Source organism: Balaenoptera acutorostrata, chromosome 11, assembly GCF_949987535.1.
Source record: "Balaenoptera acutorostrata chromosome 11, mBalAcu1.1, whole genome shotgun sequence".
Taxonomy (NCBI): domain Eukaryota; kingdom Metazoa; phylum Chordata; class Mammalia; order Artiodactyla; family Balaenopteridae; genus Balaenoptera; species Balaenoptera acutorostrata.
Window position 1 is genome coordinate 10,734,964 of NC_080074.1, and position 19,992 is coordinate 10,754,955.

At 58.4% G+C, this 19,992-nt stretch overlaps 3 protein-coding genes across 3 annotated transcripts; all 3 read right to left on the bottom strand.

Moving 5' to 3' along the window:
• Positions 1–1,323: 1,323 nt before the first annotated feature.
• On the bottom strand, positions 1,324–3,367 carry GALR3 (galanin receptor 3). Its single transcript, XM_057556969.1, has 2 exons — positions 2,745–3,367; positions 1,324–2,134 (listed from the first exon to the last, which is right to left on the bottom strand). Exons 1-2 carry the CDS (start codon positions 3,101–3,103, stop codon positions 1,450–1,452), a joined length of 1,044 nt encoding a protein of 347 aa, XP_057412952.1. The 5' UTR covers positions 3,104–3,367; the 3' UTR covers positions 1,324–1,449.
• Positions 3,368–7,910: 4,543 nt separating this feature from the next.
• On the bottom strand, positions 7,911–14,156 carry GCAT (glycine C-acetyltransferase). The gene is made up of 9 exons (XM_007165639.3): positions 13,896–14,156; positions 12,304–12,434; positions 10,953–11,054; positions 10,335–10,481; positions 9,610–9,764; positions 9,390–9,472; positions 9,013–9,184; positions 8,509–8,630; positions 7,911–8,229 (listed from the first exon to the last, which is right to left on the bottom strand). Exons 1-9 carry the CDS (start codon positions 14,089–14,091, stop codon positions 8,078–8,080), a joined length of 1,260 nt encoding a protein of 419 aa, XP_007165701.1. The 5' UTR covers positions 14,092–14,156; the 3' UTR covers positions 7,911–8,077.
• A 490-nt stretch (positions 14,157–14,646) lies between these two features.
• On the bottom strand, positions 14,647–16,862 carry LOC103001494 (histone H1.0). The gene has a single exon (XM_007165640.2). It carries the CDS (start codon positions 16,567–16,569, stop codon positions 15,985–15,987), a length of 585 nt encoding a protein of 194 aa, XP_007165702.1. The 5' UTR covers positions 16,570–16,862; the 3' UTR covers positions 14,647–15,984.
• Between the last annotated feature and the right edge of the window lie 3,130 nt (positions 16,863–19,992).

Sequence of the window (19,992 nt, forward strand, 5' to 3'; positions counted from 1 at the left end):
CCTGAGAAGGCTGACTGCCGTTCTGACCCCTGGGTCTGTGGCAGGTGGCAGGCAGTGATGAGGTCTCAGCAGCTGCCCACTGTCAGGGAGGGCCTTCCCAGGGTGCCCAGCAGCCAGGAGGTGTGCTGGGGAGAGACACAGAAGCTGAAGGTCTCAGGCCTCAGCCAGAAGCTAATAAACATTATTGGCTTACGGTGAGGGAGGAAGTGAGTGGCTCCGCAACCATCGAGACTGATTTATTGGTTAATTAGGTTTCCACACCACAGACTACCCCAGCTGTGTGCAGGGACAGGTAGGGAGGGGGCTACAGGGTAATCAGGGCTGCTGGAAGTCCAGCTGTGGCCCGAGTGTGGCTCAGTGTCTCCCCGTAGCCAGGAGCACCAAATGACTGAAAGAATAATGTGAGGGGTTTGGGTCAGGCAATGGACCTAGGACTTGACGGCCGGGGGAAGCCCTCAGCACTCGCTGTACCTGAGCAGAACTCTCCTAAGGAAGGGGGCTGGGAGCCCTCTGAGGTTTCTAGGGCATCCAGTTGAGCGTGGGGAGCTGCAGGGTTGGGGAGGAGGGCTGATGGAGGATCAGGAAAAACCAAGAAAAACCTTGGAAACCATGGGATCTGAGGAGAAAAAAAAATGGGAAAAACCATACTCAGTGCTACTGAGTAGAAAAAGTTAAACAGCAGTGGGTTTGAACCCAACCTCTGCCAAACACTAGCTATGTGACAAATCACTCAACCTCTCTGATTCTTGATGTCTACATCTATAAAGTGGAATTGATTGTATCTGCCTTGCAAAGCTGTTTCGATAATTAGATTGAGGAATGTAGCACCCCATACAGATGGGCAGACGATTGCCCTCCTTCCTGCCAGACTGGTTATGGACAGCGTCTTGGGGCTGCCTAGCTAAGGGCCTGCACTTGGCTGCGTTGAACCATTTTCACTGCCCAGGGGTGTCCACTCAGTGGACTGAGTGTCCCCAGCTCAGCCACTCCTCCTCAGAGGGCTCCTGGCTTTGGCCCCATCCCCTAGGGGCGTCCTGTCCCGGGGGAAGGGGAATGACAGACAGACGTACACCCAGCAGAGTGGAGGCAGACAAGGTTTATTCCGGTCCTCGGGCAGGCAGGGCCCGGCCAGCCTCTCTGCCAGGGGCGGCCTCCCGACCCGGCTCCCCGCCCCAGCCGCCGCCCGTCGGCAGCCGCCCGCGAGGCCTAGCGTCCCCGAGGCAGCCGGCAGGGCCTGGGGCCGCCGGGCGGACGCGACAGAAGGCGCGACGGGCGCTCGGGGGGCAGCGGGCGCGGGGGCGGCGGCCGCCGCAGGGCCACAGGCGGAGGAGGCGCGCGCGGAAGGGCCCGGCCAGCCTCTCTGCCGCGGGCGAGCTCCCGACCCGGCTCCCCGCCCCAGCCGCCGCCCGCCCGTCGGCAGCTGCCCGCGAGGCCTAGCGTCCCCGAGGCCTAGCGTTCCCGAGGCCTAGCGTCCCCGAGGCAGCCGGCAGGGCCTGGGGACGCCGGGCGGACGCGACGGAGGGCGCGGCGGGCGCCCCGGGGGCAGCGGGCGCGGGGGCGGCGGCGGCCGCAGGGCCACAGGCGGCGGAGGCGCGCGCGGAAGTGGCGCGAGGCGAGCGCGTAGACCAGTGGGTTGAGGCAGGAGTTGGCGTAGGCGAGGCAGTGCGAAGCCAGGCGGCAGGCGTAGGTGGCCGGGCTGAAGGCGAAGCGGCCGTACCAGAAGCAGAGGATGAGCGCGTGGTGCGGGCCCCAGCAGAGGGCGTAGAGCGCGGCCACCGCCAGCATGGCGCGCCCCGCGCGGCCCGTGGCTCTGCGCCGGGCCTCGGCCGCCGCCGCGCCCGCGGGACCCACGGCCGCCCACAGGAAGCGCAGCGTGCGTCCGTAGGCCAGGCTCACCACGGCCACGGGCAGCAGGTAGCCGGCGGCGAAGGTGGCCACGTCGAGGGCGCGGCGGCGCGCGTCCTCCCAGGCGGGCACGCAGAGCTCGAGCGCGCCGTAGCGCACGGTGCCGTAGTAGCTGAGGTAGGGCGCCGAGAAGACCGCCGCCAGCAGCCAGACCAGACCCACGGCGGCGCGGGCGTTGCGAGGCGTGCGCAGGGCCCGCGATCGCAGCGGGTGCCGTACGGCCAGGTACCTGCGGGCGGGCGCGGCGTCAGCGAGGCGGGCGGGCGGGCGGGCGGCCGCCTAGACGCCTGTGTCTGAACCTCGCGGGTGAGGGGGGAATCGCGCGCCCGGCCTCGCAGGGAGGTTGTGGGGATGAACGGAGTCAGCGCGCAAACCGCTTAGAGCAGCGCCTGGCACCTAGCGGGGCTGGGTCAGAGGCTCAGAGAGAAGTGACCGGCCCGAGGTCGTCAGCTAGAGAGTGAGCCTGGGTTTGACCCCAAGTTTCAAGCCATGAAAGCCAGTCTGACCACAACCTGAGCCAGGTGTGGGCGGTAATAAAATATCTGATGAATTCATTGGTGTGTTCCTTTTGCCATTCATTTCACTCTTACAGAGCATCATGTGCCAGGCCCTGGGCTAACACTTGGGACACAGAGATGTTCTCCGGAAGCTCCCAATGGAGTTGGGGGGAGGGCAGGATGATCCCCTCAAGCATGCCCGGCAGGTGCCCAGAGACTGTTCCTTTTCTCCCTCCCATGTCCCCTTTTGGTCCCCCATTCTCTCCTTTCTAAGGCCAATGAGAATCTGTTCAGGTCTTCCCTCCCCAGCCCAGACCCGGCCAGGTCCCCGACACAGCTCACCTGTCCACCGAGACAGCCGCCAGCGTGAAGCTGCTGGCATACATGGTGAGGTAGATGAGCAGGTGCACAGCCTTACAAACGAGGGCCCCAAAAAGCCAGGCATCCAGCGTGTAGATGGCGGCCTGGAAAGGCACGCAGCACAGGATGAAGCAGAGATCGGCCACTGCCAGGTTGAGGATGAACAGATCCGTAGTGCTGCCCGGCTCCTGCCAGGCACTCAGGCCGGGCTGCAGCAACACTGCCAGCACCAGCCCATTTCCCACTGTGCCCAGCAGGAAGATGAGGGCAAAGACCACGGGCACTGCCACAGCCCCCATACTCCCTGGGCTGTCTAGCGAAACGTTCTGGGCATCAGCCATCTCCCCATCAGACAGGCACCTGAGGAAGAGAAGCTGGAGTCCTCAGGCAGGAGCCCCCAGCTCTGGTCACTCAACTCAGGGGTCTAGTCCCCCACCCTGGGCCTGGCCATGTCCTGTGGGCTGGAAGCTTGTGGGGGATGGGGGTGGGGGGGACAGAGACAAAAGTTATCACTGGGACCCCCTGTGCAAGCTCCTGGCAGAGTCTCATTGGTGTCTAAGGTGGGTTTCTCAGTTTCCTAGGGAACACCCCCATAGCCCAGGGCATGAAGGGCTGATTAGGTAGTTGATAGACACCTTCAACCAATGATGCAGGTAAAGTGGGGTGGGGGGAGGGGCAGCTCCAACCCCAGGAGCTGATGTTTTCAATGGGGATCTGAAATACAGGGAAGGCTTTTTTTTTTTTTTATCTTTTTAGCCACACAACGGTATGTGGGAGCGGTATGTGGGATCTTTGTTCCCCGACCAGGGATCGAACCCACGCCCCCCCTGCATTGGAAGGGTGGAGTCTTAACCACTGGACCACCAGGGAAGTCCTAAGGAAGACTTTTGGACATAGGTCAAATTCAGCCAAACATGGGTGACATACCTGAGTCATTGGATAGTCCAGTTTAGTGAGAGCATGACAGTGGCACAGCTGAGAGAACCATATAAGTCACTGCCCCCTTTTTACACATGAGGAAATTGAGGCTCAGAGAGGGGACATGGGAGGCTAATATCACACTCTGAGTGGCAGATCTGAGGCTGTTGCCACCCTGGTACCCTGACTGACAGGCTGGAGCACTCATCTGAGAGCCTGTAACAGGTAGTGCTTCTGACAATCTGCGCGCGCGTGTGCGCACATGAGCATCTATACAAGCTGTGCTCACTCACCCCTGCCCCACCCCTGGCCCATATCGACTGCTACCTGGGGGTCTCCCTACATGCTTGGACCTCTGGGGTGGCTGGACGTATTAAGGGCAAGGGAGCCAGGCAGGGAGGAGGGAGGAAAGGTGATATCTGTGTCTCCCACCCCAGCATGCAGCAGGTCCCCACAAAGCCCAGGATGGGCAACACCCACCTCAACCCTGGGCACTGGGCTCCTGCTTGATCCTGGGCGAAACGGCCAGGCTGAAGGTGCCTCCTGGCTCAGTGGCCACCCCTTGGTGCCTACCTGCAGGTACAGGTCTGCCTCCCAGTGCTCCCTCTTCTCCTTTAAGGGCCCTCCTCTGCTGAGCTGGACTTGGACACTCCTTCCGAAGAAGTAGCCACCTCCTCCTCATTCCCTGGTTTCCCCCGGATGGCATGCTCTTCTGTCCAGCTCTCCTCTGCCTCTCTGCGTTGCTTCTGCCTCTTTCTGCAGCGAGTAACCCATTGATCTCGCTCTCTGAGATTCTCGCTTTGTAGTTAACCCCTCTGTGCCCAGGGCCCAGTCCATTCCTGGCCCTCTCACCTCCTGTGGTCCTGCTTCCCCATCGTCTCTGCTCCCTGCTCCAAGAAGGGCTCCAACCCAAGCTCAGAAAGGACCCCTAGCCTTTTTTTTTTTTTGGCTGCGCTGTGTGGCATGTGGGGTCTTAGTTCCCCGACCACCCCCTGCACTGGAAGTGCGGGGTCTTAATCACTGGACCATCAGGGAAGTCCCAGGACTCCTAGTCTTGAGTGGGGTGTCCTATGCTAGGAATCCAGGAGCCCCTTTTCTGCAGACTTCAGATAGGACTACTCTTCCTGGCCCCTGAGAATCCTGAGACCCATCAGTTTCCCTAAGATTGTTCCAGGGGTTCAGTCTGCCTGAAGCCTGCAGGGTTTATGTGCCTGTCCAAAGAGTCTGGCTTTAGCCTGAGGGCAATGGGGAACTAGAGGAGGTTCTAGAGCAGGGACAGGACCTGCCCATTTATTGTGTAATTAGTTTATTATGGCCTGGGGTTAAAAGGATGAACAGAAGGGGAGCGATTTAATGGGTGAGCCATTAGGAGCCTCTTGTCCAGGCAAGACCCAAAGAGGTTACTAGGTCTTAGTGAATGACTGTATCATTCAGTCATGGGGTTCTGGTCTGGACCTCTTGGAGGAGTGGGCCACATGGCCACATGCTTCCAGAGGGTTAGAGGCCAGCACCTGGGGTGTGAGGTACATTGGATTTAGCAACAAGGTGGTTGTTGAAAACTAGACAAGTGTAGTGGGGCCAGAAGGCTGCCTGCAATGAATTAAGGGAGAGGAGAGGTGGTGGGGACTGTGTGGTGTCTTTCTAGAAGCTGGGAGGGTGGGGTGAATGTCAAGGAGAAGTCTGTGAAAGGGGAGAGGAAACAGTCTGAGGGGACGCTGATGAAGCCAGGACTTGTAATCAAGGCCTGAGGAGCCGAGAAGAGACTCTTCAGAACTGGCTTCCCATGGGCCCTGGGATTTTCACCAGTGCTCTAAAGCCTCATGTCACCCATCCCAGATGCAGCGCATCCCCAAATTTTTGGAAGCAGAGACTCACTGAATTGAAGATATTAGGGATCATACCTAGATTCTCCAAACCTGAATTCAGAGCTATCAAAATTGAATTAAGGAGTTAGAATTGTAGAATCGTGTGATCTCTGAAGAACAGAATTGTAGGATCCAGACTTAGTGTGGTGGGATTTAAGAATTTAGGGGTCCACAACCACCTTGTATTAAAGTAATGCACTGTTAGATTCCCAGAAGCCTGGACTCACGAATGTGGCAGGCCTGGACCCTGAAAGCCCCAAGGTCCCTGACACACTGTCCTCCCTCTGCTTGGGAGCTCCCAGCCCACCATGTCCCTCCTTGCTGGAGGCTAAGCTCTGGATGGGCAGGGGCAGTACTAGGGCAAAGAGCTCCCAGCAGCAGCAAGGCTGAGCTGCTGATATGATTGCAGAGGAGGAGGGAGGATGGTGGCAACCAGAGAGGGACCACCTGTAGGGCAGGCAGGAAGGGCGCCTTGCTATGGCCCAAGTCCCAGTGGGCCCCAGGCACCCCCTCTTCCCTTGCTCCAACTGCTGCTCCTGGTGACTGTGGCCTTGAACCCTGCACCCAACGTAGAGGACAGATGGTGGGCCCTGAGAGTGGTCCCCAGAGACCCAGGCTCTGCAGGGTGTGTAAGTGCAGCTTGTCCACGACTGGCCCTCGGCCCTATAGCCTGTCTCGGCCTCTGGCGATGACCAGTTAAGTGCCCAAGCCCAAGCATGTGTGCCCAGAGCTGCCACTGCACCTGCTGGCACCTCCTATGACCCCTCTGGATGGTGGCGGAGGAGCTGTGCCACGGTGGACCTGGGCCAGCACAGCTCCACACGCTGAGTCGAAAGCTGGCTGCTGATGCGGTGCTCGACCGCAACAAGCTGGCCCACGGTGTCGAGGCACTGCCACCGCCCCACAATGTCAGCGGCGGCGCCTGGGAACTACAGGACGCAACGGTGCTCACTGTGCGCCACTGGCTGATGGACCTCACCTAGGTCCACCTTATCGCAGCCTCACCTACTGCGATTTGTCACCCCGTGGCTGCTCGTGGCCACCCTCTATGACCTGCCAGCTTGAGCAGACCATGCATGTCAAGCTGCTGGCTTGGCCAGGGCCTGGCACCAGGCTGTGTGTACTTGCTGCTGTAGGAGTGCACCTGGTGCCAGATGCCCTACCCGTGTCTGTGCCCCTGACGTGGCCACAGCAGCCCCCTCCCCCGGGGCTGCATCCCCTAGCACCCCGAGCTCCTGGACCCCAGCCTCAAGCTCCTCGGGATCACAGGCTAGGATTCTCAGCATCCCAGCATTAAGATCCTGATGGATTGGGCCTGAGCTCACCCAGACTGTCCATCCCTAGACACCCAGGCTGAAGGGAGGGCTGGAGGTGGGGGACACCAGAGACATGGTCCCATTGTTAATGAAGAAGGGCCTTTTCATCCTCCCTGCCCTATCGCCAGCAAACTACGAGCTTCCGAAGCCCACACCATGCTGAGGCTGGAGGCGCGGTGACGGAGAACCCATCCTTTACCCCCACCAGGTGCCTGTAAGGCTGAGTGGGGAGGGCAATGGAGAGAGAAGCACCAGGGGCTGCGACTGTGGGAAGGGGACTGTCGTCTTCAGCAGGGAAGCTGTGAGCCGTTGTCGGGGTCAAGGCGGGGTGGGGCCTTGCCTGCGGGGCTGTAGCAAAAGCTGAGTCCGAGGCCAGAAGTCTGGAGGGGGCGGGGCGATAGCAGAGCCTGAGCTCGCTACGCCCCCTGGCGGCTGATCTTCAGGCCAGCAGGCCCCGGGAATACGGAAATGGAAAGGCCCCGATACCAATATAACAGCCACTCTTGGTACAGCGGGGGAAACCGAGGCACACACAGGGGAGGGGCCTGCCTAAGGCCACAGAGGCAGGAACAAAGTGGTTTAGAACACAGAGTTCCAGACCATCGGGGACCTCTCCAATAGCGACAGACACTCTTTCCTTTGGGGCCGAATCTTCTGCTTCTCCCAAACATGGGTTTGGGTGCCCAGCCCCTTCTTATCTGGGCAGCTGTAGGCCATCCTTTGGATGCGGAGCAGAGGATGAGGTGTTCACCAAGGCTAGACTCTGGAGGCTGCAGAGTAGGCGGGTGGGTGGCGCGGGAAGGGGCCTGCAGGGCTGGGGCTCAGCTGCCCTCTACAGCAGGAAAGAATCCAACTGAGCCAAACAGTGGCTCCAGCCTCTATTACCCGAGCTGCCTGGGTCCCATCTTAATTTGGGGGAGGCGGTCAGCTCTGAGATCTATTACAGTCCTCAGAAGCTGGCCCTCAGAGCCCCAGCTCCTGCCTGATTCTTCGACCAGCGCAGGACTGGGGCTGCTCCGAGAGAATAAAGCAGACCGACACGACACAGCCAATTTCCACACTGTTACTTCACACACAGCCACAAGCACAGGCCTCACCCCAGCCTGGCCCCAGGACTGACAGAGTTCACAGCCTCTGGCCTGGGCTGGTCAAAGGCCCCCTTCTCTGTCACTGTGGAGGGAGGGGGACCTTGGCTCTGCTTGTCACTACCCAGGACTCAAGGCAGTGCCCCGTGCAGCCGCCCCACCTCCACGAAGGCCTCCACGCAGCGGTCAACGTCCTCCTCGCTGTGCACCGCTGAGATCTGGACCCGGATCCGGGCCTTGCCCTTGGGGACCACAGGGTAGCTAAACCCGATGACAAAGATGCCTGGGAGGGTAGAGAGAGTCAACCTGGGGCTCACCAGAGCCAGACAGGCTTTTGGGGCATGATATACAGCTCCTCCTTTTCTGAGGACCACAGAGGAGAAGGGAGCTGCCCAAGATCTCAGACAGGGGACTGCCTCATGGCCTAGGGTTTTCAAGCTTGGACAGATAGCTGGTCTAAGAGGGGCAGTAGGGCAGGGGGAAGTGGGGTATTCACAGTCTAGGGGTTCCCTCCTTTTCTTTTAGGACCCACAGCCACTCCTCATGCCCCGGCCCCCTTTACCTCTCTTCAGCATGTCATCTGCCATGCAAGAGGCCAGACGAGCATCACCCAGCATCACAGGGCAGATGGGGTGATTGGCTCCCGAGATGGTGAAGCCAGCAGCCTCCATCTTACTGCGGAATCTGTGGGCACAAATTGGGCATCACAGGGAGCTGGGGGGCTGTGGAGCAATCACACCCTCTCCTGATGGGCATGTGACCCAAGGTTTATGACCAAGTCTGCAGGAGGGACCAACAAAGACAGAGATGCAGACCCAGAGAGGCAGATGGGGAGCATTTGCAGAGAAATGCGCCAGGAAATGGAAGGAAGAGGCAGAGAGAAGAGGGAGGTGGGCAAGCAGGCAGCCCTTGGCTAAGAGAGCTGAGTCCCAGTGCAACCCCCTGGGGAAGTGGGGTGGGCAAAGGCAGAACCCGTAGGCAGGGAGCTAGGGCCTGCGCAGGCACGCAGGGCAGGCCCTCACCAGCTTCCTCGCCCCCGCTGGCCCCACCCTGCCCGAGACCGCACCGCTGGGTCTTGGCCGCCATAGACTGGACGACAGCGTTGCTCTCCATGAGCAGGTCCAGGGCCTTGGAGGCACAGCCGACGACAGCAGGTGGCAGACTGTTGGAGAAGAGGTAGGGCCGGGCACGCTGCCGTAGCAGGGACACCAGGGACCCAGGCCCTGTAGTGTAGCCCCCTGAGAACAAGGACAGAGGTGGGGATGGGGGTGGGGCGGCAGTCAGAGGCCAGGAGCCAGAGCTTACCCCATGCCCCTCCTGAGAGGACAGTCCCCGCTGTCTTCTTCCCTGCAGCCCCAGGTCTCCCCTCCCCACCTTCCCCGAGACTCTTCCAAGGCCCTGCATGTAGATAAAGGGAGCCCAGGGGCACAAGCCTGTAGGCACCTGATGCTCCGCCCAGTGCCTTCCCCAGCGTGGAGTTGATGATGGTGACCTGGTCCATCACGCCCAGCAGCTCATCTGTGCCCCTGCAAGGGAAGCTGCCACTGCCACCACTGGCCACCTGAGTGCCCAGGATCACGGATTGGGCTTGGGGGCTGGCCTCCCGGTTTCCCACCCGCCCTGAGGAGTCCAACCCAAGGCCTCAGGTGCCGTGTGCTCTTACCGTCCGGTGGCCCCCAGGAAGCCAGTGGCGTGGCATTCGTCCACAAAGACCAAGGCACCATATTGAGAGGCAAGGCGACAGATCTCCTGCAGGGGTGCGATGTCACCGTCCATGGAAAAGGCCCCGTCGGTGGCCACCAGGCGCAGCCGATGCTTCTGCAGGAAAGATACAGAAGGTGGCCGGTATCATGAATTGGGCCAAACCACTCACTCTCTGTGCTGCTCGGGGCTCTAAAGGCTCAGCTCGCCCAGTGCCCAGCACAGAGATGAGCACATAAGCACTACCACGTTGAGGCTGGTACATCCTCTCCTTCACTGGGGCCTCTCTGAGCTTTACCCACCTCTTCCAGGGCAGTCTAGAGCCACACTCAGCACTGGGCAGGAAGAATGTTCGCAGTCTCCTCTCCCAGAGGGCAGGATGGAGTGTGGCCAGTTCTGCCCATAAGCTCATCCCATCCTTATGCCTAGCAGGGGCCTGCCACACATAAGGTGCTTACTAAAACTCAAGGCAGTATTGCGCAGTGGAATAAAGCTTTGGGTCTGAGGATTTGGGTTCAAATCCTGGTTGTTTCGAACTTTCAGGCTGTTTGCCTGTGAGTGAGAAGTTGGCCTCTGTAAGCCTCGCTTCCTTCACCGGGGGGTGGGGGTGGGGGGAGTGCTGGGTGCGGCAGCAAGACTGAGGATAAGCCCAGTCCTGGCCCCTAGAACCGCTAGGCCTTGCCCCACCTGGGCCTCCTGCAGCTTGGCCTCCAGATCGGCCATATCCAGGTGGCGGTAGCGGTACTTGTGGGCCTTGCACAGACGGATACCATCGATGATGGAGGCATGGTTCAGCTCATCCGACAGGACTGCGTCCTCCGGGGTCAGCAGAGCCTGGCAGAAGGCAGTTAGGAGAAGAGCCATCACCCAACCACCTTGGGGTTCTCCCTCCCTCATGACTCCCCCTGAATCAATATTTCACTGCCAACCAGGGCATTTTCCTGGGCAGGGAGGCCAGGAGCCCTCTGCCTCTATCTTGGTCCCCAGGGCCCCAGGACTGGGCTGAATCAGGGGCTTTGCTCTAGCAAAAGGAGGTGAGAACATGTCTGGTGAATGTGTGGCTCCTAACACCCTCAGCCTTCCAGCTGAAATAGGTTACCCTCCAAATGCCCTGGAAGCTGGCCTCCTTGTAAGCCCCAGGATTCCTCCTGGAGACCTCCTGGCCCAACCTTGACCTCCATAAGAAATAGACACTGGAGCCTCTAGGCGTGGTACTGGCATCCTGCCAAGTTCTCTGGACTGCACACTCCCAAGCCTTCCACAGCCTCGCAGGTCTCACCAACTCCCACCTGTGGCCTCACACACCTCAAAGAGGCCGGCGTTGGCATCAAAACAGCTGGGATAGAGGATGGCGTCCTCCCGCTGGTGGAAGCGGGCTATCTTTGCTTCTAGATCCTTGTGGATGCTCTGAAGTAAGTGAGTGAAACGGGTGTTAATGCCTTCTGGGCCACTTGGGACAGGTCCTGGGGACAGAGGCTCACAGGGCCACAAACACATCCTCCTCCTACTTTCTGCACCACAAGGTTCACCCAGAGCCAACAGAAATCTGGCACATGGTTCCCACTGAGGAATTAGGGGCCCACTAAGAAGGTGCTCTTCTTCCTGGTTGGGTCTTCGTTTTATAATGGGGGTTTGATGGTAGAATTATGGGTGCTAATGGCAAAGGAAGATGTGTCTCCCCGATATCAAACTGAGTGCCTTTCTTTGTTGCTTAATGGCAAAGAAGAGGATTACATAAATAACTCTAGGTTCACTTGGGCCTCCAATTCTTAGATTTGAAAGCTGTCCAGTCTAAAGTGCCCTGGATGGGAGTCAAAAGTTCCATTCATTTCACCTTCACCTTTCTGAAAGGACAAGTAATAATAATCACAAGGACTCAGAAGCACTGACTCTTGAGCTAGGCCATCCGGGTTCAAATCGCACCACAACAGGCTGTGTGCCCCTGGGCAAGTCACTTAACTTCTCTGGGACTCAGTGTCCTCATCTCTATAACAGGAGCAAAAATAGCACTTATCACTTAGGATTATTATACGCATTGAGTTAATATTTGTAATGTTCTTAAAATAGCACCTGACACATAGCAAGCACTGTAAGTTTCATGTTTATAAAACTTCATTTTGTAACATTTACAAAATAAAATTAATAACCAACATTTATTGAGCACTACTACGTGCCAGGCACTGTTCTAAGCATTTTTACATGTATTAACTCTTTAATTTGGGATAATTTTGTTAAGTAAAATTATCCCTACATTACCAATGAAGGTATTGAGGCACAGAGAAGTTAAGACACTTGCCCACAGTACCAGAACCAATAAATGGTGCTGGGAACTGAGATCAGGCAGAATACCTCCGGAAACCATCTCAATCCCTGCCTTCTCTTCTTCCTTTCCCGAAGAGGAATAGGTGTAAGGAGCTGTTTTGCAGGTGGGGAAATGGATGTTCAGAGAGGGAAAGTTTCTTGCCCAAGGCTTCACAGCAAAACAGAAGCCGGAACCCAGCCTTTCAAAAGTGGACAGCTCTAGTGGGATGAGCTGAGCTGCCTAAACTAGCCCTGCTAACGGCAGAAGCAGACATCTGGGGTCAGCGCCCAACGCTGGGGACCACCCCCCTTCCGTCCCCGCCCGTCCCCGGCCTGGGCAACACCTACTGTGTACCTGGGTGCCACAGATGAAGCGGACAGAGCTAAGGCCAGCTCCAAACTCCTCCAGGGCCTGCAGACCTGCCTGGATGACCTCGGGGTGGCTGCTCAGGCCCAGGTAGTTGTTGGCACAGAAGTTAAGGATTCCTGAGGTGGAGGACGGGGGAACGGACACAGCAGCTCAGGGCCAAGAAGGGCCTGGAAAGGTGTCAGTACCAGGCCCTGGGGACTCAGAGAGGACATGAACCTGGATTCACCCTTGAGGAGGCAACAACCACATAGCATGGTCTGTTCTGGGGGCAGAGGCCAGGATGGGGAGCTGGGAGCCCCTCGGAAGCACCAAATCCAACAGCTACAGGAGAGGGAGGGTTAGAAAAGGACTCTCAGAGCAGCGCCTTGAAGGATGAGAAGTTTAGACTCTGGCTTTGGATCACATTCACCCAGAGGAAGCAGCCCTTCCTCACTGGCTTCTTCTGTCCCTGAAGACCACCAGCAACCCCTCATCTGGGCCTTGGTTTCCTCGTGGGTAAAAGAAGAGGGCTGCGTCAGAGGCCTGCCTTGGTCCCCAAACTCTACACAGTTGACTTTGCTGCCTGGTACAGAACTGCATGCCCAGCTGGGTTGCCTCTGAGACCTTGACCCTTGAATTATAAAGCCCAAAGTGAACACAGGTGACCCGGGGAGGAAACTAAGGCTTCAAGAGGGCAAGGTTTACTCAGCTTGGGAGGGGCAAAAACACGATGAGAACCTAGGTCTCCTAATTTCCCATTTTTTGACCTGCTCCAAGCTTCCCTGGGGAGAGGTAGAGACTTCCTAGGACCTCTGTTTTTCAAATGAGCACAACAGCACCAAGGATTCCATGCCTATTTCCTTGGCAGAAGGCAGTTTGGTGGGCCTGGCACAGACAAGATGAACAGTAGTGACCACTGATGAGGCAGAAACCAGGGAGGCCTGGTGGGCCAATTCATGGTGTGACTTCCGCAGCAGCCCTCGAGCCCCTTGCTCCCTGTGATTTTGGCCAGGAACTTGGTCTCTACGGCCATTTAGCTGACCTGCCAGCTCCAATATACCAGAAGATCTAGACCAAAGCCCAGCTCTGCCTGCAGCTAGCTGGGGGCTTTCAGGCAAGCCACTTCACATCTCTGAGCGTCAGCTTCTTCGTCTGTAAACGAGATTAGTCATTCCCACGTTTTGACGCTTGCAGGAGTCCATGTGCTGCAATCAGTAGAAGCCTGAACAAAGCAGCAGCTCCAGAAATGCGGGATTTCTTGTTGCCACCTTCTCACCACCCTTCCTTGAAGCGGTACGGTGGGAGCCAGCTGTCTGTCTCTCTTTCTCACGTTTTCATAGGGCTAGATCGACCCAGCCCTGCCCTCTAAGCCAAAAAGGTGCTCAAAGGGCAAATTACCTGCCTCCGTGGAAACTGGTCTAACCAGGTTAGAGTTAACTGTGGGAAGCGGCAAGTCGGCCTGATAGATGGGAAAGGGTCCAGCGGCTACGTGTGCGCTCCCGCCCGCCCACTGCCTCCAGGACCTCCATTTCAGCGAAAGCCTCAGAACGGCCCTCGAACACCGGCCAGGTCTGAGGATTCCCAGGAGGGGGAGTTACCTCCGGAAACGCCGTCCACGTGGATGCGCGGCCCCTGACGGGACGTGATGACCCGCTCGCTCTTCCAGGTGCCAGCTCCGCGGATGCCTTCCAGCTCCTCCTCCAGGATGCCACGCAGCTGAGCCAGCGCTGACTGCGCGCGGTGGCCGCGGGGGGCCCCGGAGAGCGCAGCGCGGAGGACGCGGCCAGCCCACATCTTGCCCACCTCGCCCGAGCTCGCCTGCCCGCTCCCGGCCTTGCGCACTGCGGCCGCGACCTGATCACGTGGCGGGGGCCGGGCTCCGGCAGCCAATCGGAGTGAGAAGGGCTCAGCTACGGGGCAGGGGAGGCGGACCCCGCGATAGGCGGGCGGGGCCTGGCTGGATCTGCAGAGGACGAAAGTGGATTGATTTGTAAGTTGAGACTGGAGCTGTCCGTGTGGGGGGAGGGGAGGCGACGGGGGTTGCAAGGCAAGTCAGGGCCGGGCCCACCAGACCCCCACCCCATCCCCATGCCCTGCCTCCACACCCACCTCTCGGAAGGTTAGGGGATGCCCTCTGGACGCCGGAAGCAGACGCCTAGAAGCAGGGTGAGGCATATTCCGTACGCTCCGGCCCTAGCGTTTCCCGGGTTCTGTCGAGCTCTTGGAACCCTCCCCAGTTCTCAGGTGCAAACGCCCCCAGATTTCCCCCACTGCTCGCCAGTCCAATTGCTCCGCATTTTCCTCCAGTCTTAGAAGTATGGAAAAACACATAGCTCAGGTTTTTTTTTTTCAATTTTATTTTAAAGTTTGAAAATTACAAAGACAGCAAATTCTTCCAGGCACAAATAACACTTGTTTACAAACAAAAAGGAGGCGGGGGGGGGGGGGGACGCGCAATTGCGCGTTTTTCTATTTTATTAAAAACAAGGGAAAGACGACTGTACAGGTTTTTTCTCCCAGCTCCCGGGTGTGAAACGTAAGTACTAGCCCTAGATATGTATATATACATATACACACACATACACACAGACCTAGCTCTGTAAAACTACTTAGCAATTCAAAGTCGACTGCAGTATGTCTTGCTGTCCACTCCCCTCCCTCCCCTTCTCCCCCATCTACAACTACTTATAAAAGACTCAGAAGTAAAGAGGTCGGGAGGTTTTTAAGTGGGCGGCAGGGATGGAGCCCCACCAGACTGCTAAGCAAAGCCACCTCTTGTACAGGAGGAACCAAAAATCAGGGGAAAAGCAAAAAGGTTCTCCTAGGATACAATCCAATTGTGTGGAAAAACCCAAGTTTCAACAGGGCACACTGAGGCACTTGGCTGAATGACTCTCCACCCTTCCCCCAAAGTTTCCACTCCTGTTTATAACAGGAGACTTTTGGAAGCCAGAGACCACCCCCCACCCCTCCAGTGGCTAGTTTCCAGCTGACTGAGAGAAGCCAGTTTCTCGGACCAGCTGTCACTTCAACCCCCCTCCACGTCCCTAAGACAATAGGGAGGCCACTGGGGCAGACTTAACAGAAGTGACAAGGAAACTGGATTTGGACGCCCCACTGCTCACCACTGGGAGGTGGAAGCCAGCCTAGAGAGGGTTTTTTTTCCACCTCCCTCCTCTGCCGTCCAGCTGCTGCCACCCCTCTCCTCCGCGCCTAGGTTCTGAAACTCTCACAAGCAGTGCTCAACTTATAGAAAACTCGATGGCCTCATAGGTATTCCTACAAACCTTACAATTCCTGGGCTCCCTGTCATCTAGCCACAAGAAGCTGCCTTGCCCATTCTCCCCCTCCCGACTTTTACCTTCAGAGTGAACCAACCATCTAACTAAACAAAACACACAAACCCACCCAAATCCCCAAACCATAAGCATATTAGTAACAAATCAACAAAACAAAATGTAAGTACATTCTCATCATTACAGAGATGAGATTTGTTGTTGCTGTCCTTGCGTGATTGGTTAAGGAAAAATGAATTATTCCCTAATTTCTGAGGAATACAAACTGTCTCTTTACAAAGTCAGAAGGAAAAGGGGCAAAGGGTTGCAGATGAGGATCAAGAGAGAAGAAAGGAGAAAAGTATTTACAGAAAATAGACAGGCAGGAGTGTCCACAAGGAAAGCCTCATTGTCACTTCTTCTTGCCGGCCCTCTTGGCACTGGACTTGGCTTTGGGCTTCACTGGTTTGGCCTTCTTAGGCTTGGATGCCTTGACTGGCTTGGCTTTGACAGTCTTGGGTTTTTTGGTTTTCTTGGGCGTGGCAGCCGGCTTCTTCTTGGCCTTCTTGACTGGGGTGGCTTTGGGCTTCTTGCTTGGGGCTTTGGAAGCAGCCTTCTTGGGCTTGGCGGCCTTCTTTGGCGTGGCCACCTTCTTGACTTCCTTCTTCGTCTTTTTGAAGGCCACTGACCTCTTGGGCTCGTCGCTCTTGGCCAGCCGGAAAGACCCCGAGGCACCCACCCCTTTGGTCTGCTTGAGGACCCCAGTGGTGACCAAGCGCTTGATGGACAACTTGATCTGGGAGTCGGCATTCTCACCCACCTTGTAGTGGCTCTTGATGTACTTCTGGATGGACTGGCGCGAAGAGCCAGCACGGTTCTTCTCCGCCTGGATGGCAGCCACGATCATGTCCGAATACTTGGGGTGGTCTGTGGACTTCTTGGAGGCCTTGGCCCGCTTGGGCTTGGCCGCAGGGGTGGATGTGGAGTTCTCGGTCATGGTGGCCTGCCTGGTCCTGCTGTTGAAGAAGGCACCTTCCAAAGGGCCAGCCCTCGTCGGAAACCGAGGAAAGCCTGCTTCGGGATCTGCTCTGGCGCCTCTGGCTCCCAGGCCAGTCCGAGGCCGTCTCTCGGGGACCTCGGTCGGGTCGCGGGAGGAACTCGCTGGGCCGGGTCTGCGTGGCCCAGCCTCGCCGGTCTGTCGGTCGGTCTCGGCGCCCGGGTCTGCCTCCGCCTCCGCCTCCGCCTCCTCTGCCTCCCTTTTCCCAGCTCCGCGTCTGGCGCTCGGGCGGCGCATCCGGGTATTTAGCGGCGGCGGGCGGACCGCGGTGAGGACAGGGCTGCTGGCTGCCTGCTCCCGGCCCGGAATGGCGCCGCGCCGCCGCCATCTGTGTTTCTTCCGCTGAGCAAATCCGACCTTTCCCCCCGGCCCGGGCCTTCCCGCTCCCCGCCGCCGCCCGGGGCCGCTGCCTGGCTCTCTGGGCTCCCCCACCGGGCGTCCCGCCGGCCCGGCCGCCGCCCCCCGCGCCCGCCACGCGCCCTAAACGGCGCCAAGGACCGCTGGCGCGCCGGCACATTTCCCCTTTGCCGGGGGCTGGCTCTGCGGGGCCGGGGAGCCCCGGTGCGGGAAAACCCCCGTAGCAAAGCTCCCCCCTGGGGCTACCGGGGACCCCGCTCCCGGCCCGCGGCGGGACCCCCCAGCCCGGCGGAGCGGCCCGAAAGCGGCCCCAACTAACACACGCGGCCCCGAGCCGGGCGACTCCCAGCCGGGCCGAGCCGGGACAGGGGGGAGGGGTCCCTCCCCCGGGGTCCGGTCACCTCTCGGGGGTCATCCCGCCACCGGGCCCCCCGCACCTCTACCCTCTCTCTGTCCATGGGGCCCCTAAGCAAACTTTCCCTGGAAGAGTTGGAAGGGCACTTTCAAACTTTGTCCCTTCCCCCTCCTCTGTCTTCGCTCCCCCACCGCGCCCCCTGACCTCTGCGTCGAGGTTCTCTCCTGAGACCGAACCCCGAATGCTGCCTGGGTCCCCTAAGGGAATGAGGAGGGGTCTCCGAGTCGCTTCTTCTCCTCAAAGACCCCCACATCCTCCGTATGTCCTAACTGAGAATTCATTTATAGTCCTCCCTCAGCCTAGGAGTTTTGGGGTGTCAGAGACAGAGCTCGCTGCCCCTACCCCTAGGGCCCAGCCTGGGGGTCCAGTCCCCCTCCCAAGGCTCCCTGAAGGCAGTGAGGGGGGCGGTCCACAATGAAGGAGCTGCCCCGCAGGCTCTAACCAAAGACTGTCTTGGGGGCCCCTGGGATGAGGAGAGGCCCTGAGAGCTTTGGGAGCTTGGGAAAATGGGGTTCTGGCGGGGAGGCCGAGGAGGGGGTCGCGCTGCTTGAGTCCTGACTAATCCTCGGAAAGTGTGAGTTGTTCAGGGAGCCGTGGCCCGGACCACCGCCATTTTGCTGGGAAGATGCGATGTCTTTGTTAAAATGTGTACATCTTTTCCCGTGCTGCTTGGCAGGTATAGATGAGGAAAGCAAGGAGCGCCACCATCTGTAGGGAACCTTGGGGGCTCAGAGGGGCTTTAGCGGTCTAGAGGCCAGCAGATGGGACCCCAGAGTTCCTGGGACCCCTTGTCTGCAACAGACGTCCTACTCACGTGCAAGGTCCCGCAGGGTCCCGCTTGGCAGGGGCCCTGGGTTGAGATTCTAGGATGCTCGCTCTCTGAGCTTCCTCCCACAACAACCCGCTTTTATTCCCTAAGCAGAGCCGGCCACTCTTCACTTAAACAATACGCTGGTAGTGGGGGTTTATAGCTGGTCAAAATGATGAAGGCGGCTCTCCTGTACGGTCCCGGAGCTGTTTGCAGACACCAGCTATTGAGGAGGTGGGGGAAGGGTTGGAAGGTTTAGATGGGGGGACTGGTCGTAACTGGGAGATGTTGGGGGAAGGGCTCCTACTGGACTTGGGAGTCTCTGAGGCCAGGGAAATTAATGGGTCCCCCCCCCCCCCCCACACACACACCAAGGGATGGATTAATCCAAATGATTGGGAAAGGGGAGGGGGAGTCCTGAGACTCGGTATCGGTATGGGATGCCTTCTCCCGGGCTTATCTTGCTGTCACAGGCGGGGAAGAGAAGCCAGGAAGGGCCAGGTTAGTTTAAAAGGTCAACCTTCTTATTTGGATGTTGTCAATTACCCCGAAGTTTCCTGATTTGAAAACACAACATTCTGGTGGGTTTGTTTTGGTTATTTTCAAAGACAGTTCTTCTGGTTCCCACTAAGATCTAGATGGGAAAATAGGCATCCACGTAGTCAGCCCCAGGTCCGAGATGTCGTTCCACCCTGTGCTCCCAGAGACATGTCATCCCCGCATCCCAGGTCCCTGGGTGTCTAAAACTAAGGACTGAACGAGTCCAGTGGCACCATGATGAAATCATTTTATTTGCACAGCGCTCTCCACCCGTTTCTTGATCCTTTGCGCCTCCTGCCTGGGGAGGCAGGTAACGCGATCACTCCCTCCATCACCCTCATCTACTGTGGAGGCCACGGGACTAGGAAGGACGGATGGCGGGGGGTGGGGGGCGGCGCACTGCGAGGCTTAGCTCCCGGCGCCCCCAGGCCTTCACTTGGTTTTGTAGCTCTCACATCCCGAGTCCCCGCCCATCCCAGCAACCTGTAAATTCTCTCCCAGAACTGAAGCCAGAAATGGAGGGAGGGGTCGCCTGGGGGTCTCGGGGGCTTTTACCGCCGGTGGACAGCCCTTCTCCCCGCTGGCGACGAGATTCACCGCCCCTCCCCCCGTTCGGGAGAACTGGAGGGGAAGGGGGTGTTGGGAGGGGTTCCCCGGGAGTTGGGCATAGAGTCCGAGGCCCAGGTGGGCACGAAGAGGACAGGCTGCCTCCAGATTGGCTTGGCCTCACCTCGCCTCGCTGACACTGCAGAGCTCGGGGGGCTTCTTCACTTCGGCCCGGCCCGGCCCGCATACCCTCGCAGGACGGTCTCGGGTCCCCACCCAGCTTAGAGCCGTTTACCGGCCGGCAGACGGCAGAACTCCCTCCGCCCCATTTAACGCGAGCCCTTTAAAAATTCGGGAGCCGCAGAGCTGCGGGCAATTCCTCCTGGGAAATGTAGTCCCCCGATGGCGAACCCCGCACTGAGACCCGCCTGGGACCCTCTCGAGCCTCGGAACCGCCGGGCCGCCCCAGGCGTGGGGAGGGGGTCAGACATTGCCTGTTCATTCACTTAGGGAGGGACCCAGGCCTCTCTGCTGTTTTTTCACTTGTCAAAAGAGGCCTCAGTGTTTTCACCTATCAAAAAGGGGCTCTACCTACCTCTGGGGTTGGTGTGAGGGTGAAATGAAATCCTGTATGGAAAAGCGTAAATCGCACTAGAATGCCAGGGGTCCTGTTTTTACTAATATGCATGTGTGAATG